The sequence below is a fragment of the Zootoca vivipara genome, chromosome 1 (genome assembly GCF_965207765.1).
Source record: "Zootoca vivipara chromosome 1, rZooViv2.hap1.1, whole genome shotgun sequence".
Classification (NCBI taxonomy): Eukaryota; Metazoa; Chordata; class Lepidosauria; order Squamata; family Lacertidae; genus Zootoca; species Zootoca vivipara.
The window spans coordinates 125756102-125779524 of NC_142582.1; the positions used below are offsets into that span (position 1 = coordinate 125756102).

A 23423-nucleotide genomic window follows, 5' to 3' on the forward strand; every position below is an offset into this window, starting at 1 on the left:
TCGTTTGACTTCCAAGGCGCGACTTCTGATTAGCTGCAGGAGTGTCCTGCAGCCAATCGAAAGCCGCACTGAATGTTCGGCTTCCGGAAATCATTCAAAAACCAAAACAATCACTTCCGGTTTTCAATCATTCGGGAGCCGAAATGTTTGAGTTTACAGCTGTTTGGCTTCTAAGATTCCACTGTATAAATCTGTTAAATTTCAGATGTGGGCTTTTCATCACGCCTAGCTTTTCTTTTCTCTCCTTATCCACCCCTTCTTGGTTTCTATTGCTTACCATCTGGCCTGCAGAAAAGTTCTGGACAAGTTGAAAGATTGCTCTGTTCATGATTTTTTTTTAAGTTAAAAATCTACTTAAAAGTAGTGCTCTACAGTTGTTGTTTTTCTGTTCTTTCTCTTCTGTTTGTGACCCAGTCACAAAGCACTTAAAGCAGCAACACATAGAATTAGGCAGTTGAATAACTCCTAATGCAGGAAAGCACAACTCTTGCACTCAGTGTAAACCAATTTAGTGACAGTGTCTGTGGAGAAGCTGAGGTAGTATTAGCTGTCATATCTTGCAGCTGAAGCACAGACAGGCAGTGGAAAGCAGTTATATAGCTCTGTAATGTGCGGGGTAAAGAAATGGCCTCTTCTATCCCATTCAGGCAGCAGCATGTGAATTGTGGTGCCTGACATAAATGTAAGCCTACCAATCAGTGTGGTTCAGTCTGGAGTGGCTGTGCTGCCTGTGTCCATTCAGGGAAGAAATTGGAGCATGCAAGGGGAAGAAGGAGCATGCAAAGCCAAGGCTTGGAATAGACATTCGGGTTTTGATTTGGCTATTATTAGATACATGGTGTTGAATGGGAAAATATACCAGGGTGGATAAAAATCAATGATTTTTTTTAAAAAAATCAAAAAATTCAGTTTTTTTTGATTTAAATCGGATTTTTTTTATTTAAATCGATTTTTTTGATTTAAATTGGATTTTTTTAAATAAAATGCTTTTTGAAGAAAATATATTACCACCCAAAGGTTATTCCATCATGAAATAAAGATTAGTTTTTTAACTATGTAGAATAAGGTTGTATATGTTTAATTTTGGGGCTAAATAAATTCCATTAATCCATTCACAATGTCATGCTCTTCCAGAGGTACTTGTAAGATTATTGGGCAGTTTCTCTGCCTACAAGATATTATCGCAGGTGCTTGGTTTACTTTTGCAGTTCTCAAAACTGAATTTGACTCAACAGAGATCACATGCCTCTTCTTCCCAGCAAAAAAGTTATAACATGAACAGAGTTGAGAAAAAGACCTTAATCCTATTGTTCTACAAACCTATGAATACAGAAACAACCCCTTCAGTGCTAAGTTTCAAGAAGTTCAGTGAATAGAATAGAAACAATATTTTTCTGATTGTTTGGAGTGGACAGTATTTAAGTTTTTCATGTGTAGGCTGGGCTGACAGTCTAAGTTTCTTAAAATATATATATATTGTTTTTGTTTAGCCAAATTAGTTAACAAACATGGATGTTTGTTTAAGCAAATAACATATGCTGTAATGATATTGTTTCAGTTGAATAAATCTATTTAAATTGTTATTATTAAGGTAATGATTATTTTTCTCCTTCCTAAGTACAACAGTAAAGTTGTCCAAATATGAATGATTAACCTATTAAACTGGGGATAAAAAACTAATATGAAAAGTTGTTATTCTAAAAATCTTCATCTACTTGCATATTAAAGTTATACCAGCAAGAATTAGTCTTTATGTAGAAAACTATGATTTAAATCAAGCCTTACTGACTAGTGATTTAAATCGTGATTTAAATCAGTTTGATTTAAATCAAATCCACCCTGAAATATACTATGCCACAAAACTCCTATATATTTTAATTTTGTTTCCAATTAGAATTTGGAATCCAGAACTTGCTAATAGAAAGCAAAAATTGTCATCTTATCTTATATGTATCGGGTGAGAGTCTGAAGATAAACAGCCTTGTTTAAGACTGCAAAATGTGTACCCGTTGAAGCATTGCTTTTTAAAATACAATTTGGGGTTTTTTTGGTCTTGTTTTGCCATGCTGTTTAAACATTGTGAATAACGCTGCTGCGCCTAATCAAACTGCAGGGTAGAGGAAAAATCTTTTTGCCTTTGCTTGGTGTCTGCTGTTCAAATAAAGCTCAGTGTTTGTTCTTGTGACTTGCCCATTATTATTAGCCCCCTGGGTACTTGAGATTAATCTACATTTCATGCATTTCCTTTGAAAATGTGTAGCAGCGTAACTAACTTGCCACTGTGAATAAAATGGAAACAGTCAACTGTTCTGAGGAGATTTATGATGACTTGCCACATTCATGGTTACCTTCATACAATATTTTGAGTCAAACATTGATTCAGTATCAGGGTGGATTTGATTTAAATCAAACTGATTTAAATCACGATTTAAATCACGATTTAAATCACTAGTCAGTAAGGCTTGATTTAAATCATAGTTGATTTAAATCATAAAGACTAATTCTTGCTGGTATAACTTTAATATGCAAGTAGATGAAGATTTTTAGAATAACAACTTTTCATATTAGTTTTTTTATCCCCAGTTTAATAGGTTAATCATTCATATTTGGACAACTTTACTGTTGTACTTAGGAAGGAGAAAAATAATCATTACCTTAATAATAACCATTTAAATAGATTTATTCAACTGAAACAATAACATTTCAGCAAATGTTATTTGCTTAAACAAACATCCATGTTTGTTAACTAATTTGGCTAAACAGAAACAAAATATATATATTTTAAGAAACTTAGACTGTCAGCCCAGCCTACACATGAAAAACTTAAATACTGTCCACTCCAAACAATCAGAAAAATATTGTTTCTATTCTATTCACTGAACTTCTTGAAACTTAGCACTGAAGGGGTTGCTTCTGTATTCATAGGTTTGTAGAACAATAGGATTAAGGTCTTTTTCTCAACTCTGTTCATGTTATAACATTTTTGCTGTGAAGAAGAGGCATGTGATCTCTGTTGAGTCAAATTCAGTTTTGAGAACTGCAAAAGTAAACCAAGCACCTGTGATAATATCTTGTAGGCAGAGAAACTGCCCAATAATCTTACAAAAACCTCTGGAAGAGCATGACATTGTGAATGGATTAATGGAATTTATTTACCCCCAAAATTAAATATATACAACCTTATACTACAAAATTAAAAAACTAATCTTTATTTCATGATGGAATAACCTTTGGATGGTAATATGTTTTCCTCGAAAAGCATTTTATTAAAAAAAATCCGATTTAAATCAAAAAAATCGATTTAAATCAAAAAAATCCGATTTAAATCAAAAAAATCCGATTTTTTTGATTTTTTTAAAAAAATCATTGATTTTTATCCACCCTGTTCAGTATGAAGCAATAAATACAAAAGGTTTATGTATACAGCCCCCCCCCCCGGCTTATGCACAGGTTACGTTACGGGCCCCTGTGTGCATAAGCAAAAATTGCCTAAGTCAAGAACACCCTCTAAAAAGCCTCTAAACACCTGTCTTTTCCTGCTCTCCAGCTCTCTCTCCTCTGTCTGGGGAGGCTGGGGGGGGATGTGCAGAAAAGTGGCTGCTGCGCTACTGTGTGTGTCAGCTGCTAGGCGGGGAGGCTGGGCAGCCTAAACAAAGCCCTGCTGCACCCCGAATCTCTTTGGGGCATCCTTCACCCTCAATGAAGTCCTCTTTGGGCTCCAGGAGAGGTGTCCTCACGAGCCGCAAGGACTCTCCAGCTCTCTCCTGCCATTTCCTGCTTTAAATATATTTGTTTATTTCCCAGTGCCCGCATATATGCAGACATGCACAAATCGATCATGTACGGGGGGGGGGGGAGAGAGAGTCACCTGCATATGGTTTAAAGCATTATAAATTATACATATTACAGTACTTACACTGAGGTCCTCTTCCGAGTTTCTTCTGGTGGTTCCCTCAAGTGAAGTTACAGGGAAGCAGGCAGAGGGCCTTCTCAGCGGTGGCGCCCTCCCTGTGGAATGCCCTCCCATCAGATATCAAGTAGATAAAGAGCTACACAACTTTTAGAAGACACTTGAAGGCAGCCCTGTTTAGGGAAGTTTTTAATGTTTGGTGTTTTATAATGTTTTTAATATTCTGTTGGGAGCCGCCCAGAGTGGCTGGGGAAACCCAGCCAGGTGGGCAGGGTATATAAATACAACAACAACAACAACAACCTATTAAACACTCACACATGTATAGTGAGGAGAGCGTTGAGTGGTGTAGTATTATACTTTAAAAAGATTTACTTGTGCATCCAATATGCTGCTATAGGAAAGTAAAATGTTGGGTTTTTTTTTTAGTCTTTTCTCATCCAAAATAAACTCAAATATATGCAATATTTTTTAAAATGAAAGCTAAACTTGCCTAACTCCCCATTCCCAGATCTCTGTGCAGTTTTCGAAGAGATTATACCATATTATTAGTTGAAAATACAAGTGACAACTGTTGTAATAAAATGTGAGCCAGTTTCTTGGCCCCAGTCTTAATATGCCTGTAAATAAATAAAAAGTGCTATTTTATTATTTGAGCTGTTTGTGATATTCTACTAGTGCTAGATGGAAATTATTGGTTCTATTGAAGGACTAAGGCTGCCAGATTGCCTTTTGCCTGCTTGGGCTTGAGTTTGGGCTTATTTATGAAACCATGGATATATTACTAGTTGGTGATTTAGTATCCAACATACCAATATCTGAAAAGCATAATTGTTCATATGGTTTCTTTTTTTTACAGATATTCAATGGGTGTTGCTGCTTTTGTTGTCCTTTTTTTATTAAAGATTTTATTGATTTACAAAAAAATATATGCAATGTTTGTTGTCCTTTTGAAGCGTGATTTGTTTTATGCAGGAATGTTAAGACTAACACAGGCTTTCCTTTTTTCCCTTCCAGACGTTCCAACTTCAGAGCAACCTGAGTTGTTCCTAAAGAAACTTCAGCAGTGCTGTGTCATTTTTGACTTCATGGACACACTTTCTGATCTTAAAATGAAAGAATACAAGCGCTCAACTCTTAATGAACTTGTGGATTACATTACAATAAGCAGGGGCTGTTTGACAGAGCAGACTTATCCTGAAGTAGTTAGAATGGTAAGTTTTATCACGAACACTTTATAAATCAAGATAGTGCTAGCTAGTATGTGTGCTCAATAGAACATTGGAGTTTGCATGACAGATATTGCGTATTGCTGGAAAGTCTTTCAGATGCAAAATAGGGAATACAACTTTACTTCTGGTAATTCACTATATGAGATGCAGCCAAATTTATTATGTCTGCTCAAAATGCAGTGGGTGGGTTGGGATCACAGAAGAATCATAGGAGGCTTCATATTCCTTATTTTGTTTAAATACAGGTCTTTCAAATGTTGGGCTTCTTAGCTGTGGTTCAGAACACTTCTATACAATGTTCAAAAGTCGTTGTGCAGTGTTTTGATGTTAGGAGAAATACCATTTTACATATGTGACATTAAAATGCTTTAAAGTTATGGATTTTAAATACAGTAGTTATTTGGATTGCACCTAGCACTGTATTACTAATTGTATTGATTTTTCAAATGGTGAGGGGCCTTTTACAACTTGGCGTGCAGTGGAAGTTGGAGGAGCCACCAGAGTCTATGTTGAGATTGCAAAGCACTTTGTGAATAAATTTTTTCACATCTGTTCAGACTTGAACTGTAGTTGTATGTGGAGTGTGCTGAATGTGTCTTTAACACAGTCTTTATCAGGTTTCTATGCCTACTTTTATTTGTTTGACTAGAGGAAATGGATGAAATTCTTTAAGAGATATGCTTGATCCTTTCCCTTTCCTGGCTGACAAAGACAGGAAGGCTGAGATTATGTGTCTGGGCAACCTTGAGAGAGGGTTCCATGCCTACTGTTCTCAAGAAGGCAGTGATGTGCCCTTTGATGTACCTATCTTTTTACTCAAGCAGACTGGGAAATTGTCTAGTCTTGAGTATTGGAGTCTTAGGCTAGAAAGTTGTGTGTTGTCTAGATCCCTTTCAGTCTGGTTTTATGCAGAACTTTGCGACAAAAATGGTTTTGGTTGCCGTAATGGACATCTTGCACTGAGAAACACAAATCTGCCTTAATTTTATTTTAAAGCCACCCTATTTAGTCGTCATGATTACATTTTGTGGTATTGAATTCCATAGTTTAACAGTGCACAGTGTGAAGTACTTCCTTTCATCTTCCAACATTAAGCTTGCATTGGCTGTTCCCAGCTTCTAGTGTTCTGAGATAGAGAGAAAAACCTCACTCTGTTAATTTTCTCTACAGCGTACATAATTGAATACACATCATTTCCCTCCTTACTGTTTTTTTTTTTAAACTAAAAAGCCTAATGATCCCTAACATGGAATTTGTCTTTTTCACAGCTTCTGCACAGTGGGGTCCATATCTTCATTGAGCTATTTACTTTGACCCCAAGGTCTTTTCCCTGCTTCATCACTTGTCAGTTCAGACACACTTAATATATGAGGATTTATTCTCCCCTTGTGCACCACTTTACACTTGCTTATTCTCCAGGTTCTCTCTCAATTTCTTAGCCCAGGACACCAGGGCTGGTGGTATATCATGCCAGGAGGGTGTTTTTGTCATTCCAAGGCATCGGGTCTCAGAAAGTGTTGCTCACAGATTATTACGCTGCTCCATGGCCATTTGCCACTCTCTTCTATTTGCGGCTTTGTTTGTTTTTGAAGAGTGGTTTTTTTTTTTTACAGTAAAAAGTAAAGAATCACAGACCCCAGTATAAGTATTGAATCAATATTTGTACTGATATGCTCTGAAAACATGCTATGTCTGTACTCTGTGCAGAAATCTGTGAACTGTTCAACAGTGTAAACTTTTATGAAATGCTTGTTTGCAAAATTGTTTGCTGTACTACTTGGACACTGAGTGTATACATTCTGTCCCTATTCTAGATACTAGCACACATGTGAAGTGGCATTTAGTCTTGGAAATTGGGTTTAGGATTTACACTTGTCAGTGGTATAAGTCTGATTTATAGGACAATACTGTACATACAGTACTTGCTTGGATGCAAGACCCATTGATTTCACTGGGACCTACTCCCAGGTAAGTGTGTGTAGAATTGCAGCTTAAGTCAACACGTTAATACATTGCAATAATTTTCCCCAACTCCATTACAAGACGTTAAACAAATTTTAAGCACCAGGCACTCATTGAAAGGGTGATCCACTTTGTGGAATTTCCTTCCTCTGTAAATTCACCACTGTTCTTCTGTAAGGCAATATAAAGGTTACTTTTTTATGGACTCACATTTGTTGGACATGGTTAAGCAAGTAGGGAATTGATATTGAGGTTGTGACTGAACATTGCAGAGAACTGCTACTCAGGGGTGGATGGCGGGTAGTGAGGGCTTCAGAGTACTTGGAGTCAGAGTTTGTATTGCAGAGTTTGGCGGATTGGTAATAAGGACAAGCATGCAGTATTTGCTCAGTGTCAAGCACCAGAACCTAGGTTGGAAAGGAGGAAACCTGGAGTGTTGCTTCAGTCATGGCCTGAAACCTCCAGAGGGCTGAAATACACAGGTGTGTGTTCCAGTTCCCACCTTCCTGGTGGGAGATCAACTTGCATTTAAGGGGCAGTGCTTCCATATTGAGGCTTGCACACCATTGTTGGGAAATAGCTGAATGGATTTCTGAAGAGGCATAATTGATATCTGAGGATGTTGGCAAACAAACCTCCTCAGAAGCAATGGATCAAAGAATCAGAGTTCGAACTGGTGGTTCTTTGTTGGTAGAAGTATCTGCCAAAAAGACTTCCCCAGTTGCTGCTGCTTAAACATGGTCCTGGGAAAGGGAATTTCCCCTTCTGAAGCAGAGATGCCATGTCTTGGTCCTGAGTCACAGTATTTTTTTTAATGCTTTAGGATAACATAGATGGGAAACATTGGTTTATCCTTAGCTGCTGTAACTGAACAGTATATGATGAAATAAAGTTGAAAGGGTTGTGAGGAATATTTATTTAAGATGATCATTTGTGAAGGGGCTGTTTAGATTGAAGTTGCATTAATAGGATATGTGTATTGCGTCCCAGCAAGGGACGCAGGTGGTGCTGTGGGTTAAACCACAGAGCCTAGGGCTTGCCGATCAGAAGGTCGACAGTTCAAATCCCTACGACGGGGTGAGCTCCCGTTGCTTGGTCCCAACTCCTGCCAACCTAGCAGTTCGAAAGCATGTCAAAGTGCAAGTAGATAAATAGGTACCGCTCTGGTGGGAAGGTAAACGGTGTTTCCGTGTGCTGCTCTGGTTCGCCAGAAGCGGCTTTGTCATGCTGGCCACATGACCTGAAAGCTGTACGCCGGCTCCCTCGACCAAAAACGTGAGATGAGTGCCACAACCCCAGAGTCGGTCATGACTGGACCTAATGGTCAGGGGTCCCTTTACCTTTTATTGCATCCCAGCAACATCCAATTTCCCTGTACCATGCTTATGGGAAACATAAAATGTTCATGCTCTAGTGCTTGATATATATGCATCTTTAGGTGCACAGGTTTAACTAAAATCTGACAGAGCTGATTTTATTAATGTGTAGGCAAAATGAAAGGTATGATTCAGTTAACTACCGTAATTGACAGCTTTATTTCGGGGGTTGTGCTGTAAGTGGAGAAAAAAAGTGATGCCGGTTTGGTGGTATAATTTCTATGGTACTTGTGAATCTCGCTGTTCTTAAAAGTGAAGTAGACAGACTGCTGTGGAAAACCCTGCATTGCCAATCCCAGTTAGCTACCATGCTGCAGTTTTGATTTCGTTTTCCCTTCAGATCTCATCTGGCCTCTCTGCTGCTTTACCTTTCTAGCTGAGCAGTCCCTGTCTTTCATTATGAAACCAGTGACAATTTTTATCCTTTGAAAGGCACCATCCTTTCAGTTTAACACTAACTAGATTCATTGCCACAGTTCTGCATTGTAAAAAATATAATCGGTAGGCTCCCATAATTTAAAGAAGTGGGGCTTAGTTCCTGGGAAAATCCTGATATTTCCATAATGTCTGATATGCAGGGCTGTGTATAGGCTGCATTCACTTCTTCTGTTCTAAAGAGCTTCAGAATGTGCAGTAAGAATTAATATACCTATAATATGTACGTATTTGTGGCACATTTGCAGTTTAGCTCCTTATTCTGCACATTTCCATCTCCTTGCAAGAGTCACAGTCAGTGGCATTGGCGCTCTTGCAGCAGTGAGGCATATGGTGGTGGAAGACTGCTGCATGGAGATAGGGTTAAAATGGCTACGGTAGTAATATCAGGACTGCAGGATATTTTGGCATTATGGAAGGATAGAGAGCTTTCTTTAGTGCCTAGGGGCTTTACCCATAAGGGACCATCCAAGACCAGGCATTGCACACACATTTCCAAGCTTTTATCTGCATCCATAAAGTCTAGAAATTTGGTTTAATTTTTCTTGCTTGGATTCAGATACCTACTGCTGAATTATGCGTCAGGTACTACTCACATAGCGCACTTGCAGGTGTAACCTTGCTGTTAGGTGATCATTGATGTTTTTTATGGCCTACTTGAAATGAGGCTGCACTTTAAATTTTAATACTGTATTTTAATCTGTTGTTGTTGTTGTTTAGTCGTTTAGTCGTGTCCGACTCTTCGTGACCCCCTGGACCATAGCACGCCAGGCACTCCTGTCTTCCACTGCCTCCCGCAGTTTGGTCAAACTCATGTTCGTAGCTTCGAGAACACTGTCCAACCATCTTGTCCTCTGTCGTCCCCTTCTCCTAGTGCCCTCAATCTTTCCCAACATCAGGGTCTTTTCCAAGGATTCTTCTCTTCTCATGAGGTGGCCAAAGTATTGGAGCCTCAGCTTCACGATCTGTCCTTCCAGGGAGCACTCAGGGCTGATTTCCTTAAGAATGGATAGGTTTGATCTTCTAGCAGTCCATGGGACTCTCAAGAGTCTCCTCCAGCACCATAATTCAAAAGCATCAATTCTTCGGCGATCGGCCTTCTTTATGGTCCAGCTCTCACTTCCATACATCACTACTGGGAAAACCATAGCTTTAACTATACGGACCTTTGTCGGCAAGGTGATGTCTCTGCTTTTTAAGATGCTGTCTAGGTTTGTCATTGCTTTTCTCCCAAGAAGCAGGCGTCTTTTAATTTCGTGACTGCTGTCACCATCTGCAGTGATCAAGGAGCCCAAGAAAGTAAAATCTCTCACTGCCTCCATTTCTTCCCCTTCTATTTGCCAGGAGGTGATGGGACCGGTGGCCATGATCTTGGTTTTTTTGATGTTGAGCTTCAGACCATATTTTGCACTCTCCTCTTTCACCCTCATTAAAAGGTTCTTTAATTCCTCCTCGCTTTCTGCCATCAAGGTTGTGTCATCTGCATATCTGAGGTTGTTGATATTTCTTCCGGCAATCTTAATTCCGGCTTGGGATTCATCTAGTCCAGCCTTTCGCATGATGAATTCTGCATATAAGTTAAATAAGCAGGGAGACAATATACAACCTTGTCGTACTCCTTTCCCAATTTTGAACCAATCAGTTGTTCCATATCCAGTTCTAACTGTAGCTTCTTGTCCCACATAGAGATTTCTCAGGAGACAGATGAGGTGATCAGGCACTCCCATTTCTTTAAGAACTTGCCATAGTTTGCTGTGGTCGACACAGTCAAAGGCTTTTGCATAGTCAATGAAGCAGAAGTAGACGTTTTTCTGGAACTCTCTAGCTTTCTCCATAATCCAGCGCATGTTTGCTATTTGGTCTCTGGTTCCTCTGCCCTTTCGAAATCCAGCTTGCACTTCTGGGAGTTCTCGGTCCACATACTGCCTAAGCCTGCCTTGTAGAATTTTGAGCATAACCTTGCTAGCGTGTGCAATGAGCGCAATTGTGCGGTAGTTGGAGCATTCTTTGGCACTGCCCTTCTTTGGAATTGGGATGTAGACTGATCTTCTCCAATCCTCTGGCCATTGCTGAGTTTTCCAAACTTGCTGGCATATTGGGTGTAGCACCTTAACAGCATCATCTTTTAAAATTTTAAATACCGTAGTTCAGCTGGAATATCATCACTTCCACTGGCCTTGTTATTAGCAGTGCTTTCTAAGGCCCATTTGACTTCACTCTCCAAGATGTCTGGCTCAAGGTCAGCAACCACACTACCTGGGGTGTACGAGACCTCCATTCCTCTGTGTGTTCTTGCCACCTCTTCTTGATGTCTTCTGCTTCTGTTAGGTCCTTACCACTTTTGTCCTTGATTATGGTAATCTTTGTACGAAATTTTAATCTGTATTTTAATTAATTGTTTTTATGTTTTATTGTGGTTCTGTTGGTGTCAGCCGCCCTGAGCCCGGTTGTTGACTGGGGAGGGCGGGGTATAAATAAAAATTTATTATTATTATTATTATTATTAATAATAATAAAGAACTGAAATCCAGAAAAGCTGCTTCCATTCTAGGTATACTGTGCTCCAGTAGAAGAGCAGTTGGACTAGTTTGTTATAAAGCATTTGATGACAAAAGTACGGTATAGAAATTTAATAAATAAAACAATTACTGTCTATGGCCCTTTAAACTGTGTGTGTGTGTGGGGGGGTATTGTTTTTGTTTGTTACTATGTTAGGTATTTTTGTTTTTTCATATTGTAAACCTCTCTGTGATCCTTGGATGGAGGGTGGCATAGAAGTTGAATAAACAACATTTTGCTCAATCATATTAGAAGCTTGGACTTAATTTTGCACTTAGTTACAGGTAGGTAGCCGTGTTGGTCTGCCGTAGTCGAAGCAAAATAAAAAAATTCCTTCCAGTAGCACCTTAGAGACCAACTAAGAAGTGTGCATGCACACGAAAGCTCATACCAATGACAATCTTAGTTGGTCTCTGAGGTGCTACTGGAAGGCATTTTTAATTTAATTTTGCACTGTCATTGCTGGTTCTGCTGCTGGCCTTTATGTAACCTCACCCCTGTTGAGAGCATAGTGGTGCTGCCCTAGTGTGGGATCATGAATCTGCTCACAGTGCCCCAGGATGAGATGTTCTGCTGCACAGTGTATTCATTGCATTGTCTCATTCTGATCCAGTGACACAATGGCTTATTGTCCTAAGCTTGCCTATGTGATGTACCACTATGATGGAAAAACTCTCTTGCTGATTAATTTGCTGTTGATTATATAAGCCCCATGATGAAACTCCAAGCTTTCTCCACAAACCTGGGGAACTAGTGGCATTAATTAATGGAGGGTTGTAAGCCCTAGGAAATGTATATTCCTTTGATATAGAAACTTCTTGGTGAGGAGCTTGCCCCAGGTTTTTAGCTTTTTGACAATCTTACTCACCTTTGGAAGAATAGGGTCTGAGGCTGCGCCAATGTCCTGCTCTCCTTGAACACTCCTGCAAGGGTGCCATTTATCCTTAAGGGAAAAGTAATTTTGTATGTTGAAGACTGGTGACAGTGTAAGAACCTGTGAAGCTGAACACAGGAGAATAGAGAAAGTGGTGTGTGTGTGTGAGAGAGAGAGAAAGAGAGAAAGAGAGAAAGAGAAAGAGAGAGAATGAACGAATGAATATATTTGGAAACAGGTTGCCGGGGGAGTTAGATCTCAATGAATATAGGAACATTTATGGTTCTGTTTTTTTGAAAAAAAACTACCGTTTGCACAGAACCACTTAAAACATAGTTTAGAATTAAACCTTTCAGAGTTCTGGAAACTGACACAAGTATTGATTATCAATAGTAGTAAGTGTGACTGTGTTAACAACTGTCACTGATACCATCACGGCTACCTGCATATTACTATCACTTGCCCTTGGAGAGCAGAACAAGTAAAATACTGTGTTTCCCACATTGAACCAGTCCCCTGTAACAGCTGTTTCATATTGATAAAGGTTGAAGCAGGTCAGAGCAGGTTGGCCGTTTCATTTAAAGCATAAATATTTTGCAAGGTTTAAGGACATTAGCAGACGATAGCTCTAAAACAGCATCCTTACATTGTATTTTTGTTTGTTGCTTACTCTGGAATAAATTATATTACAGTGGCTGATGACTGTTATTACAGTGTACAGTGGTGCCTCGCTAGACGAATTTAATTAGTTCCACGGGTCTTTTCTTATAACGAAAAATTCGTCTAGCGAATCCCATAGGAATGCATTGAATTTTTTTTGAATTTTTTTTGCCCATAGGAACGCATTAATTGAATTTCAATGCATTCCTATGGGAAACCGCGATTCGCTAGACGAATTTTTCATAAAACGAATTCGTCTAGTGAGGCAACCTCCACTAGAAAAAACCTTTCGTTAAGTGGAAATTTAGTTAAGCAGGGCATTCGTTAAGCGAGGCACCACTGTATATCTATACAAGTTGTATGGTGTGCTGCTTGTAGTTAAAACCTGTCTGGCTTGTGTTGGTATTGCATCTTTAGTGTGTTTTTGGTTTACAGTACTACACACACACACACACATCTTAATGGCTGCTGTAAATGACACAAAATAAGAGGAGATGTCCTCTTATGGAGGAGTACGTTAAATAGCAGGAAACAGAGTGCAGGGTTAATTTCTCTGAACGGAGAAGATAGAAGGTGGAGTTTCTGAAAGATTGGTATTGGAATTTGTGCTTTTTAACTTGTTGAAAACAATGCAGAGTTAGGAATGAGCAGATGACCAAGTTTTGTGATGGTACTAAATTGTTTAAAAAAATTGTGCAGAGCTTACAAAGGACCTCTCCAAACCAAGTGAAGGAGTGGTAAAATGACAAATACAATTCACTGTCTACAGTGTAAAGTGATGCATGTGAGAACAATAACCTTAAATTCACATAGACACTTAAGGGGTCTGATCTGGAGGTGACTGGCCAGGAACAAGACCATGGGGCCATAGTGAATGAAGATGTCAACCCAGTGTGCAGCAGCTGTGAAAAGGGCAAATTCCGTATAAAGATAATTGGGAAAGGAATTGAAAACAAAACTGCTGATACAATATTTCTCTTAGACAAATCTGTGGTGTGACCTCATTTTGAATAATGTGTAAAGTTCTGGTTGCCTCACATGCAAAAGAAAATTGCAGGGTTAGAAAAGATCTAATTATGGGCAACCAAAACGATCAATGGGATAGGGCAGCTCCTTTATGAGGAGACGTTGCAACATTTGGGACTTTATAGCTGATGAAAAAGGGGAATAAGAGATGACACAATAGAAGTTTATAAAATCATGCATGGTGTGGAGAAAGCGGATAGATAAATGCTGCTAAATACTAGTTGTTGGGAATGGCAGGAGGAGAGAGTGCTATAACATTCATGCCCATCTTGCATTCTTTGCATGGGTTAACCATTTTGAGAACAGGATGCTGGGCCAGATGAGCCAGTAGCCTGATTCAGCAGGCTTTTCATCTCTTCTTACTCCTTGGATGCTATCCAACTAAGTCATACTCAGAGTAGTTCCACTGAAGTCCATTGATTCAAGTAGTTCAAGGAGTATAACTAACGTTGTTTGTTTGTTGATTAAATTTGTATCCTGCTCTTCTTTTCATATGGGCCCATGGCGAATGCCACCCCTTCACTTTCCTGAACTTCAGTCATGCGTTCTCATTGGAGGATTTATAGTGTTTAAAAAATAATAATTTAGAACACATCACTATCGTATATTCTGCTCTTTTGACATGTTTTTTAGTCATTGTTTATATGAGCTTTGCCAAACAGCCCAGTAGTGTGGAAATTCTCTCTCTCTGTGTGTGTGTGATTTGAGTATGGGTATCCCATATACTTGCATATATGTATATATATAATAAATATTTATTTAATTTATGAATCACATAAGGCATCTTGAAACAATTTTACAATACAATGAAATATTCAGAACAGTTAAAAGCAACTGCATATAAAAACAGTTTTAAAAAGCAGCTATCAAAATAAATATGGGATCTAATAGCCAAGAGAAGAGGAAGTTAGTTGTCTGATAGCAATGGGAAGGTGTTCCAAAGGTTTGGTTCTGCCAGACTAAAGGGCTGATTCTGACATAATGTGGAACGGACCTACAGATAGACTGATACCTGCCAGACCTCAGTGATCAATTAGGTATGTAGGGGATCAGATGATCTTTTTGGTATCCAGCTGTATGGGGCTTAGTACAGCAACATAAGTATCCTGAACCTAGCCAATTGGCAGGCAGTGCAGTTCCTTTATCAGTGGCACAATGCAATGGTGATATTCTGCCCCAGTGAGCAACCCAGCCACTGGGTTTTGTGCTGGCTGCAGCTTCTGGGTCAGCTTCAAGGGCCTCTCTACCTATAACATGTTGCAATAATGCAGTCTGGATGTTACCAGTCCATGGGCTGGCAATCCAGAATCACCTGCAGCAGCCTGACCAAGTGAAGTTGGTAGAAGGCACTCCGAAATATATATAAATATAATGTTCCAAAAAAGGCAATAGCCAGTTCCTAATAGCCTCTTTATCAGGTTTGATTGTTTACCATTGAGTTCTGTAGGACAAATAAGTGACCTGTAGTTGGCAGCACTGTTACAGGAGGGGCGATGTTGCTGGCGTTCATAAATAAATTTCCACGCCCCCTTTCTACCATATAAGTGAATGCCTGGCGTTCATTCATGTGGAAAAGCTAATTTTAGAGCTGCAAACAGCTTCTGGCGCTTCCGTCCCCTTCAACTATGTACATGCAACATCTCTTCGCTTCAGTTTTGATTAAGGAGTCTATTAGAAAGCCACTGCACAAGTAATACTAAAAACAGCCTTGCAAATAACCTTGCAAAAGTTAGTCGCCTGCTGGGGATTAGCCAAGGAGCCTTAAGGGGCTGTGGGGGATGGAGCAGCCCATTTGGTTTCTAGCCTAGATGTTATCCATCCCTCTTGCCTGCCTGCAGTTTCTCATTGCCTACCAGGCTGGTGCTTAGATAAGACTGCACTGTGATTTTTACACACTCTCACTTTTAAAAGAAATCAACCACTTGTTGCTGTGTGGCACATAACATGGGAGTGGCCCCCTTTGGTTAAAATTATAGTCTTCTGAAATGTGGTGTTATAAGGTTTATGTCTGAACCCACATACATGTTCACCCCAGTGTTTTACATTCCCCAGGTGCCTTTTGCTATTGGCGCAGGTCCATTTGCGGCTACATGGAGATTCCTGGGCACCCGTTTGGCTACCACAGTTTTAAAACCTCTGCCTTAGTCCACAGTTAACAACAACTCTATTTCTGCTGTTTCTCCTTGCATACTGAGACAAGTGAATTGTTGTAAAAGCAAGCTACAGTCAAGCAATGTAGTTGAGATCGTAGAGTTGGAAAGGACCCCCGAGGGTCATCTAGTTCAACCCCCTCACAAACAGACATTCCATTGTGGCAAGTGTAACCAAGATTTAAGGTGCCGTCTGGCACCCAGCTTATATATCTGAGTTTCTCACACTGTTCACCATGTGTGTAGACGCACACTGAGAGGAATGGAGTCAGGACATGTGTCTGTTAAGAACGTGTGTATACTTTTAACTCTTAATGCCTACTAAACAACTTGTCACACCAGGAAAAAGGGGAAATTATTGCTTACAAGAGAGAAATGGAAGAGATAATGAATTTTCATTACGGCTGTTATTTCAATGGTAAGATGGAATGAAGTATAAATCCGATAAGTAAAGATAGGTTTAAGATAGCTACTTTTCCATACAACTATTTCATTGCCAGCCTACAAGTATTTCCTCAGAAGAGATTGGGTTCAATCTTAAGAAAGGACACACAGGGTTGTATCTTTTGTGCATACAGTGATGATACACTATTGAAAAGTCATTGTTGTGATAAGGTGTAACCGAACATCCCAATGCTGCTGCTGCTCTGTACTTTTTCGCTCCATAAGACGCACCTGACCACAAGACGCACCTAGCTTTTTAGAGCAGGAAAACAAGGAAAAAAATATTCTGAATCACACCCTCCTCAAATACAAGCGCAAATTCTTACCTGAATAACAGCAGCTTGTATATATGTACTGTATCCCAAGGGAATACATTTTTTTGCATACCTTCAACTGTACATAGATATACATGCCATTTTCAATGCTATACATGTCATGTTCAATGCTATATAAGTCACTTACATTTATAATCATATTGTACTGCTTTGGCTATGTGTTTAATAAAATATTGAATTCTTGCATTGCGAAAAATGAAGATTATGGTGAAAAGTGAAAAACTAGAGCAAAAAATTGCAAAAAACCCCTAGAGCTTACAGAACAAAACCGACTTCAGATATGAAATCAGCATTGAAAGAACATATAAGAACAGTTGAAAAATCTCATGCAACAGAAAATGGCGGGGGGGGGGGGGGGAAGAGGAATTGCTCCATAGGACTCATTTGTTCCATAAGACGCACGGACATTTCTCCTTACTTTTTAAAAAGTGTGTCTTATGGAGAGAAAAATATGGTGCACTACACATAACTGTTTGTTCTAGTAAAGGAGATCCCCCCCCAATGCAAATAGCAGCTTCAAAAACCAATTTTCACCAGGACCAAAGCAAGGGATGAAAGAGTTTCACTCCGCCTTTCTGCCAGCTGGGTGCCTTCGTAATGATCAGCCCCCACTCTGTGACTTCTGTTTGCGTTTTGACCTGTAGGAAGGACTCTGAATTGAAAACAGAGATGTCATATATACCTTTGTTATCCATGAAAATCTTTCAATAAAAACAAATTCATAATAATAAATAATAAAAATAAAAAATCCATGCATGGCTACTTTGGCTCTCCAGTCACATTCAGGTATATTGTTCTTTAGTCCCAGCACAAGTGATCAATTTTCTATTTGCGTGGCCAGATGGAATAATTGATTTTCTTGAATTTATTTATGTATCTGCCACAATATGTATAGTGTTCTTCTCTACTATTTTACAGCAAAATGTGTGAAATCCAAAGTATCTTTGGAGGAACTAACACTTGGCATAACTTGGCATAACTGTATAACTGTTAAGAAAGGAGGAAGTGCTTTATGTATGTTATTGTCACATTCGCACCATACATCTAAAGCACTCATATCACTTTAACAGTCATAGCTTCCCCTAAAAAATCATGGGAACCGTGGTTGATTTAGGGTGCTGGGAATTGTAGCTCTGTGAGGGGGTCTCGTAACAAGTCTCACCACCCTTAATAAACTGCAGTTGTCAGGATTTTTTTAAAAGGGAAGCCCATGGTGGTTAAAGTGGTATAAGAGTGCATTAAATGTGTGGCGTGGATGTGACCTACCTCTGCCCTTACAACATCATTGTAAGGTAAGTCAGTGTCTACCTATTGTAGCATGTGTTGGGGAGGAACTGGGTGAGAGGGTTGCGTTTGAGAGATGGTATATAAAAGGCACTCAATGAGTTCGTGGAAGAAGCAAGATTTAAACGTGAGGGATCTTTGCCACTTTGGCTAAATTTTGGCCTACAACTCCCATGATCCCTAGCTAGCAGGACCAGTGGTCAGGGATGATGGGAATTGTAGTCTCCAAACATCTGGAGCCCAAGGTTGAGGACCACTGCTTTAATCTATTGCTCAAATTAGATGAATAGCATAAATAGATTCTCTGAATGATTACTGCTAATAGGTGTTAATTTTAGATCAAAATTGAAACAATCTCTTAGGAAACCTGCACCAAAGGAAAGTTTAAATCAGTTGTTTGGTATCTGTTGCTAATAGATCTCTCACTATGAAACACTGTGTGATGGAAGTACATATTGGTGCATAACAAAGATTTTAGTAAAAGCCAGCATCCTTTTTCTAGGATTATATCAAAATGCACCCTCTTGTGGTGAGAAAAGAAAACACTAAGTACAAAACCTCTTTATTTCCTGCTTACTCTTTCTCAGTAATTTAAAAGTCTCGTCTAATGTGTGAGAGAAAGCTCGAATTATTGAAATGATTCTGTTTCATCTAAGTTAACTGGAATATTGAAATTAGGAGGAGATGACAATTAGACAGCGTTGTATAAAGTTTCAGACTTGGGCTATGGATGACTGAGTTCATTTCCCTTCTTAATTGTGAGCCTTAATGACCCTGGACAAGGTGGTGTTTTTTGGCTATCATCTAACAAGGTGGTTGTGAGAATAAAATGCTCCTTCTCCTTCCTGATAGATTGCTCTGTTAGGCTTGATCTGAGCAGTGTAAAGAAAGGGAGCAGTTTGAGACTGCATTGTCATTTGATGTGGGCCTCGTGAGGTTTTAGCTATAGCAGTGCACATTTTCATTTCTTGGAATATAAGTTATGCTTTGTATCCAGAGTATTCTCAGAGGGAGATGCTAGTCAGCTTAGAGGAGTCACATAGTTTTTTCTTCTCTCTAGAGCTGGTAGTAGGTGCTCCCTGCTTTCACTACAAGGATAAAACAGAGGTAAGAAATGATTAGTGCAATTTGGAAACCATAAAGTGCCATATACATTTTTCTTATCTAAGAATAATCTGCTAGTGAAATGCATTATATCAATTTATGGATTCATTGGGCAAATTTTTAGCAATTTGTGAATGCACTCTAATTCTTCTGATTGCCTTGCCCTGTAATCTTGACGAGAGAGCAGCCTTTAATTGTGTTTGTTCAATTTCCTAGGTTTCTTGCAATATATTCCGAACACTTCCTCCTAGCGATAGCAATGAGTTTGATCCAGAAGAAGATGAACCCACCCTTGAGGCGTCATGGCCACATTTACAGGTGATTTTATTCTTTTAATTTTTTTTATTTTAGAATTAAAAACAAGCACACCAACTTGCGTGCTGGAAGGACCCTGAAATGGGACAGAACACATTTTTTAAAAAAACAACAACCCCCAAACAAAATACAATTTATTGTGATTAGATGGACCGGGGCAGGGGATGGTTTGTGACAGTGTCCAGTTAGGATTAATGTGATATGCCCTCCTGGGTTATGTCTTTTTTAGCTCTGCAGCCACATATGGACCCAGACCTAAGGGCAATTCAGTCCAATATTCTGTTTTTACAGTGGCTATCTAGATGCTTATAAGGGGCCTTCAAGCAGGACAGGAACTCACCAGTGCTCTCGCCACAGGATAGCAGATTGTTATAGGCTGCAGCAGTGTTCTTTCTGGGGGAGAAGGAAGCAAACTGGTTCCCTGACCAGTGGCAGGACCTGATAACTTCCCTTTGCTCTGCCTAGAAGCCTCAAGTAGCCCATGAGCCTCTGGCTGGTTCAGGGGACTAAAACTTGCTTCTCCTTTCTGCTGCAGGTCCAGTGCAACGTTTAAGGATTTAGTAGTCAGTGCTTAACTTCAAAGTTTTGGAGTTGCCACCCTAATCCGAAGTTTTTATTTTTAAACTAACAGTGTGTACAAGCATCTCCCTTTGCACACCGCCTCATTTTTGCTGCTTTGTAAACAGGCATGCTATTGCATTTACCTGAAGTGTTCACTCAAAATAAGGTTAGAAACCAGGAAGTCTCAGCAGTATCTAATCTACATTGCTTTAGTCTCAAATGACTTTAAACTTCTATTTCTCAGCTGTCACCTGATGTGCACTTTTCCGTATATAGCTTGGCCGGCATGCCCGGGCCATTTGAGGACAGCAGAAATCTTTAGTTTGACACTATCATAATAGATGTTGCAATTTATTTTGTGCACTGTATACCCACATGACAGGTTCTGTGCTGTTAGTTTTGATAAACCTCAGGTCTCTTTCACTTTCTGGTTCCCTTTGAAAATTGTGTTCAGATTTTCTACGCAGAATAGTAACAGTGTGCCATATTATAGATGAATGTATATAGATAAATACAGATTTAGTGATTTTAAATTCCATATTTAGCTTGGCATTCTGTTCAGTATGGATATTGATTTTTATAAAAGGGACTAGGAAACACCATTTTAAATAGTTTCCTAGGAAATACAAAGGCGCATTGAGGAGAAGCAGCTGTAGGCTCCAGCTTTCAGTCCTCTAGCAGCTTATATTTAGCTAGGCAGAATACATTGAGCCACACCTTATGATGGTCTGCAACTTCTAAAACCAGTTTCACACAGATTTTAAAGTGTTATCGCTTCCTTTCCATTCTTCCATTCATGGAACTAATGGCCCTGGTCACTTGCTTCCCCCTAAAAAGATGTAGGCTTTGTGTGCAAAGTGCCCTAGGTTCAATCCAGGTAGGATTGGGAATGCCCCCCTTTCTGAAACCTAGGAGGGCCAGTGCCTGCTGGGATAAACCTGTGATGAGACTTAGTGAAAGGAAGCTCCATGTGTTCCTGCTTACGTGCCAGCATGGGCAACGGTAGCCTAGTAGCACACCCACCCCAGTTCTTCATTTTAAACCTCACGGGGGGGGGGGAGTTGCCTGGCACGGTGACTTGAAATGAGGAAACAGGGCAGAGAAAGACTTAAGTGCCCTTTCCATCCACTGATTCCCTCCCTATCAGTTCCATAAAGTGGAAAGGGCTGTTGGGCGTGTTTACATGTAACCTGCAGTCTGGCCCTGTGGGGTGGAGAGGGAGAGAGTGCGGGCACACAAATGCCTTCCATGCAGGAGGCAGTCCTCCCCCCCCAAACCCCCCCCCCAAGTTTGGAAAATCCAGATTAAAACACATTATTCTGCAACAGGCATCTGTGTTGTAGTTGAACGCTCCCAAAAGCTTTCTAATTACTATTAAATGTTTCACCAACATCATAATTGCTTTATTTTATATGATTTCAAGAGTCTGGAGGGCAGAGGAATGCTGATTATACCCCTGGGAGCTTTGGCAAGCCAGTGAAAAAGAGTTTGTGATGCCTGCTCTTAGAATGAGCTGCAGTTCTTCTGATGGCAGCTAAATGAAAAGAATTAATGGGCACTAGGCTTATGCCACTCTAGGCTATATGAACACAGGAAAATAACACATTATTTATTAAGTTAAATTGGATTTATATCCCACCCTCTCCTGAGTGGGTATGAGTGGCAGTGGTAGTATTTATATGTGTGGGTCTGTGTCTCTGAAAAGGGCCTATGGGAGGGGGGGGGAGACCATATAAATAAACCAAGGAAGGGTGGGACGGGAGGTAGGGGAAGATGGGGAAACAGTTTTATCAAGGTGGTCGTGAAGATAACTTTTTTTTTAAAAAAAAAGATGTTTGATTCAGCAACAGTCTTCTCACACATGCAGAACAACGAACTCCTCTGTGCAGTGGGAGGGAGGGCAGCAGATTGGAAAACACTCACTTGAACCAGGGTTAGGCACATAGACAATGTCTTTACCTACCATTGTCCCTCTCTTGCTTCTCTTTAAATACAGAAGCAGAATAATTTACTGTTTCATTCTGTAGAAATGCAGCACGCATTAACACATTACTAAATTGTGTTATGATTTATTGCAGCTTGTATATGAATTTTTCATACGATTTTTGGAAAGCCAAGAATTCCAGCCCAGCATTGCCAAAAAATACATAGATCAGAAATTTGTACTACAGGTAAGGAGGTCTGCTTTCTTTGAAGCTCATGAGAGTATTTGTAATGTTAACTTAAAAAAAAGAAAAGGTTAATGACTGGAGTTTCAGAAAGTCTCAGGGACTTAAAAAAACAAGCTGCATTCAGAAGCTGTCACTGGGATATGTGAAAGCAATTATGAAATGCTGTAACTTAAATTTGGTAGTTACAGGTAGGTAGCCTTGTTGGTCTGCCATAGTCGAAACAATATTAAAAAATTCCTTCCAGTAGCACCTTAGAGACCAACTAAGTTTATCATTGGTATGAGCTTTTGTGTGCATGCACACTTCTTCAGAACGAAAGCTCATACCAATGACAAACTTAGTTTGTCTCTAAGGTGCTATTGGAAGGATTTTTTTTAAATTAAATTTGTTAGAAGATGACATTAAATGTTTGGCACTAAGAAGTAGCTAACTCCACATGAGAGAGAATGCCACACAACCATCTCCTGAAACAATTCTCACTCTGCCTCCACCTTATAAATGGAATTCCGTGGTGCAAAAGGCTTGAACCTGCCCCTCCCTGTTAGATCTTGCCAAGCATTAATCAATATACTGGTCCATCAGTGCTTGGGAAGTAAGGCTTATATGCAATTTGGTCCTTCTGTTTATGGACAGACTCTTTGATCCAGCAAAGGCTTCTGTGAAGAGGAGAGAGGTGATTGCCATACATTCTTCCTTCTCTCTGCAGCCCCTTGCGTCCACACCAGATCTGCTTCAGAGCGTTCGGATACCCTTTGGCACAGTGTTTCAAAATAGCCAGGCGCCAGGCGCATTTTGCCCCTGGCTATCGGCCACTTGCGACCAAGCGCAGATGCCTGAGCTCCAGGATGACACCTGATACCTCCACCATCTGGAGGTGCATACCTGAGGATCCTTGGATCTGGACTGTTTTCACACACTAATGCCCCTTCCTGTAGAATTCTATCAGTTATATTTTCTCTGCACAGTTGGAAATAATTTCAGGAAGCAAAATGTGTCCCCCCCCCTTTGCCACCTGAGCAGGAGCA

The 23423-nt window shown here is 39.8% G+C and overlaps 1 protein-coding gene across 7 annotated transcripts in view; it reads left to right on the forward strand.

Moving 5' to 3' along the window:
• PPP2R5E (protein phosphatase 2 regulatory subunit B'epsilon) overlaps window positions 1-23423 on the forward strand; it is an 89910-nt gene that overhangs the window by 48569 nt on the left and 17918 nt on the right. For all 7 annotated transcript variants that reach the window (XM_088673993.1, XM_060271402.2, XM_060271392.2 and 4 more), the window contains exons 3-5: window positions 4928-5124; window positions 19568-19669; window positions 22306-22398. In XM_088673993.1, the coding sequence (XP_088530119.1) occupies window positions 4928-5124; window positions 19568-19669; window positions 22306-22398 (392 nt within the window). The remainder of the gene's footprint in view (window positions 1-4927; window positions 5125-19567; window positions 19670-22305; window positions 22399-23423) is intronic.